The 4,406-nt window shown below is 31.1% G+C and overlaps 1 protein-coding gene across 1 annotated transcript; it reads left to right on the forward strand.

The window, feature by feature from the left end:
* Window positions 1-2,550: 2,550 nt before the first annotated feature.
* LOC134249248 (uncharacterized) lies at window positions 2,551-4,191 on the forward strand. The gene is made up of 3 exons (XM_062731617.1): window positions 2,551-2,677; window positions 3,144-3,177; window positions 3,453-4,191. The coding sequence occupies exons 1-3, from the start codon at window positions 2,585-2,587 to the stop codon at window positions 3,710-3,712; spliced, it is 387 nt and encodes a 128-aa protein (XP_062587601.1). The 5' UTR covers window positions 2,551-2,584; the 3' UTR covers window positions 3,713-4,191.
* Window positions 4,192-4,406: the final 215 nt, after the last annotated feature.

A 4,406-nucleotide genomic window follows, 5' to 3' on the forward strand; every position in this document is an offset into this window, starting at 1 on the left:
AGCTGTGAATATATTCTTAAAGAGGCGCAGATAAAATGTTCTTTAAGTTATATATAAACTTTTAAACAATCAAATCCAATTTTTACAAAATTAACACTATCAAAAGTGCAGTTTTCATACAAATTAAACATTTCTCGTAACAAAATAAAGAAGAGCTTTTTTAAAATCATGGACAACTGTCCTTTCAATTAATATGCATGGAACTCAAATCTGGCCGATTAATAGGAATGCTTTTTTCCTCCCTGGCACCTGATCCTACCAGCATTAATTACAAGGTTATTGTATCCATCATAGAACTTATAAAATGATAACTTTTAACGAGACATACATGAGAAATGATATACACTCAACAAAACTTCTAAGTGTTCACTTTAATAAATGTATTTATTTAAAAACTACTGTATAGAATGATGTGATATTTTCAAATTATTACAACAAATGAGTGTTCTCAACAATTATTTAAAGAAAATCAAATATCACTGATGAAAACCAATGTTCCGTGACGAAGCTTGAAAATAACAAAAGTGTACTTTGCAGCACGAGTTTTGTGTAATTAGTATCTTTTTGTGATCATTATCAAATTTTAAAAAATGGTTTTACTAAAGAACATAAAACATTGGCAAAATGACCATTGAGATGGAAGGTAGAGTCGTTGGTATGTTGATATCTGGAAAATCTTTGCAGCACGTTTTACTCACTTTTGTTTTAGTGCTTAATTGTACTTGATATTATTTTTAAAAATTAACAACCAGTATCAAAACCCATTTAAACACATTTTTCTATAGGCTGTGCGTCTTTTTCATCACCAATTTATCACAATTAAAAAGTTTTTGACAAAATTTAACCAAACCGAAAGTGACCTTAATTTTCGTCCTAGGCCAAATTTTCGCGTCACACCATGTTAAAAAAGTGTTAAATTGTTGCGAAACAATCTTAGAAACATGAACACAAACAATTTCAATCGTACGAAAATGATAAGAAATCGTTGCTAGTGACGGTCTATTTTCAGCTCAAGCAGTCTGAATTATCCTTCAAGAGGTCACTTACGTGCTAAATACCCTAGGATATTGACCAAAAGGCCTCTGTGTGATGCTACACTCTCAAATCCAGGATCTGAATCCCATTAAACAAAATTGGGATTTTATAAGAAAAAGTCCCCCCCCCTTTTCCACGCAATTTCAATGGTTTGGAAGGATCTAGAAAGTAGGTGTGGCAACAGATGGGTCAATCTCCTATTCAGGGGTTCATGGTAGTCAACTGTAATTACAGTCTTGTAGTAATTAGAGCGAATGGTGGTCTTACTCCATAGAGCTTTTTTGTTTGAATTTTCATTTTGAGGGTACTTCGTTTCCTTGACACTTTGCTAAAAATTCTGTCGAGATACTTACATGAAATTTATGCAACATTCAACTTAAATATGCATCATTAATCAGGAATAAATGAAATTATTTATTGTTTGCATTTGTTCTCTTAAACTTCAAAAATGTTAGGTGAACACTTAGAAGTTTGGTTCAGTGTATTTGATAAAATAGAGAAGTCAAAGTGAAATTTGTCTGTTTTTCTTTGATTTATCTATTGATGTTGCTTTGTCCTTTTTCTGTCTTTAAAAAAGGACAGGTCACCCTGAATTGCTTTATTGCAGCCTGGAGGATTCGGCCAAGTATATACATATAAGTTTAAGTGTTGGTGTATGGGGATTGAGGTGGGAGAAGTTATTCAGAATTAAAGGTTTTCTAAACATTTAAAAGATTGTTAATCAGAATATTCTTTCCCTTTATGAATTACGAGATACATAATATATTTACTTCCATAAAGTGAATCTGTAAAAATATATATGTTTTTCATATTTGATATATAAAGTTGCTTATCATTAACTTTCGAAAAAACGACAGGTCCCTTTTTTTAGAACATCGAATTTTACTTCTCTGATAAAAACGTACTCTGCACAGTTCGTGTTTTATATTCTAAAATTGAAAATGAATACATTTTTAAATATAGATGATGCGTGTGTCTAACTTCAATTTATATTTTATGCAGCCAACATTTACTTGAGGAATTGATAAAGTTTAATGGTATCGTTTTTGATTGATTTCAAGTTTTCAAAATATTCGCTACTATCGTCTCCATCAATTAGACGCATGCCTTTTCACTATTTTTGAAGAAACGGTTTGTTGATCAAACTCATTTTCATTGTTTACTTTATATATTTCCCGGGCGGCAATTGATGGTTACATCAATGTTTTCTTGTTGTCTATGATTTAACCCTTTATGTATAAGACTGTTTTAAAATAGTATCTTCCTTTAACATCTTCAAAATTTTATCACTTTATGCTTTCATAAATAAAATTTTCATACCACTTTCATATGCTAAAAATCTTGTTATAACTAGTTCCAACTGGTTTTCCAGTACTTTTTGACTTATGTTAATTTCCTCACCTGAGTTGTTCTTGACCTTGTCAAGAAGTTCCTGCCAGTCTGGGCTAGCTCTGTCAGTGATGGAAGTTTTGGACAAAACTATGTACATAATTAAGTTCCTTATAAATATGACACCTAAGGTTATCAGTAACAAACACAACCTCAAAAGATGCGGGCGGTTCCTCTACTACTTGTTCTGTGTTGCAGCCTCCTCGTAGATTCTTATACATTTTCACAGATCCACACAGAACTTTTAAAGCAGGTAAAAGCCAATTGATATGATTATTTTCCTTATGATGATTTTATGTGCAATTTTAACTATTGAAAATAGAAGCGATTTTTAGATGATGTGCTTTTGAAGAGTTGTATTTTTATAGCTTTTTAAAATTTGTTCGAATTTGAAAAAAGTACGTCTAGTATTTGATTTGATAAAAAGAGAAACTACAGTTTCTAAAAGTAAATTTGAAAATAAGAAGAATTCTAAAATGGGTTAGAATAATTAGGCATTATTTTGATATTCATTTACTCAATACAGAAAAAATGAGAATGCAAATATGATTTGTGACAAGATTGTGTCCACATATGACATAATAGTGTTCTTTCCACATATCTTTGGAAAAGTGGTTGGCGAAACTCCGGACAAATGTCGTGTCCGGAGTTAAATGTCGCACTGTTTGTACATTGCAAAAAAATATGTTTAAAATAATCATTTGAATTTTTTTACACAGATTGATGCACAATCTAATATAAGAGAAAACAGAGGTAGATTTTCTTTTTTGTTATACACTTCATTCTTGTCTTGTCTTTTTTGAGTCATCTAGTATTTCGTAATTGAAAACAAAAAAAGAAAATGTACGGCATAAAAAATTTAATTATTAACTTTACACGTACATATATAAATGCAGTACATTATTATATTTTATGAAAGAGTACATGTATATTATCATTGAATTTATCTATTTTATGTCCTTAAAGCCTTGAGACAGAAGCATACATGTATATTATCATTGAATTTATTTATTTTTATGTACTTAAAGCCTTGAGACAGAAGCGTATGATCAATGAGGATCCTCCCGAGGAAGGTATTCTGGGGCCACTTTTACCCCCAGACCCGGCCACTCGTGTGACGACACCAAAACCAACATCAAACTCCAAACGGAAGGACAAGACCAACAAACAAAGAGGCGGGCCCAGAAAGGAAAAGAGGACAAAATCCGGCCAAGGACGAAAGAAATCAGACATGGGTAGAAAAAAAGCGCAAGGGAAAAAGAGGACAAAGAAGAGGAAACAAGCCTAATCCAACAAATTAAACAGCAAGACATCCTAACAAAGCAGGGTGTAATGACAACAGGTACAGCTGGAGTAAACGGTTCTTCTCCTGCGCCTGGTTGATACACATCCTTCTTCGAAAGTACTCCAAGTATTCGTATCTGTGCAGTTTATTAACGTACATAGCTGATTTAATTGATATAAGGAACTGAATATCAATAAGAGAAATCCAAATACCTCCATCTCTAGTGTTCGTTACCTTTGTTGCGCTATAGACAATAATTTACACAATATATGTTTTTAATGATTTTTAATGTGCTGTTCTGTGTATAATTTAACAATTATGTAATTTGTCATCAAACAAGTCTAATATAAATTTGGGTTTATCAACTTTATATTATGTAAAATTATTCATTTGTATTAAAACAGTGCTCTTACTTTTTAATTACTTTTTATTGTAGTTGTATTATGTAAAATTCACTCTGATTAAAGCAGTGCACGTACTTACTTTTATTTTGATTACTTTTTCATTTGTTGAAGTGTTTTGCCTTCCTTGTTGGGCTGTTGTTTATTATCTTCTGTAAGATTTTATGAGCATTTTGAACTATTATTTTAATATCTACTTTTCTTCGAATACAATCAATACCATTTTGATTGTAATATTCATATGATATTGCATAAACATATTTTATCTAATGATATTTCAAAATGTTATGTAAAAT

Source organism: Saccostrea cucullata, unplaced genomic scaffold (assembly GCF_032062105.1).
Source record: "Saccostrea cucullata isolate Sc308-1 unplaced genomic scaffold, CSIRO_AGI_Scuc_v1 ctg19981, whole genome shotgun sequence".
NCBI classification, from domain to species: Eukaryota; Metazoa; Mollusca; class Bivalvia; order Ostreida; family Ostreidae; genus Saccostrea; species Saccostrea cuccullata.

What these genes read in the sequence shown, in the direction of transcription:
- LOC134249248 (XM_062731617.1), top strand. Translation starts at nt 2,585, where the DNA reads ATGCGGGCGGTTCCTCTACTACTTGTTCTGTGTTGCAGCCTCCTCGTA. An exon ending in ACACAGAACTTTTAAAGCAG is followed by an intron (nt 2,678 to 3,143) that starts GTAAAAGCCAAT and finishes TTTTTTACACAG; the next exon opens with ATTGATGCACAATCTAATAT. An exon ending in TAATATAAGAGAAAACAGAG is followed by an intron (nt 3,178 to 3,452) that starts GTAGATTTTCTT and finishes ATGTACTTAAAG; the next exon opens with CCTTGAGACAGAAGCGTATG.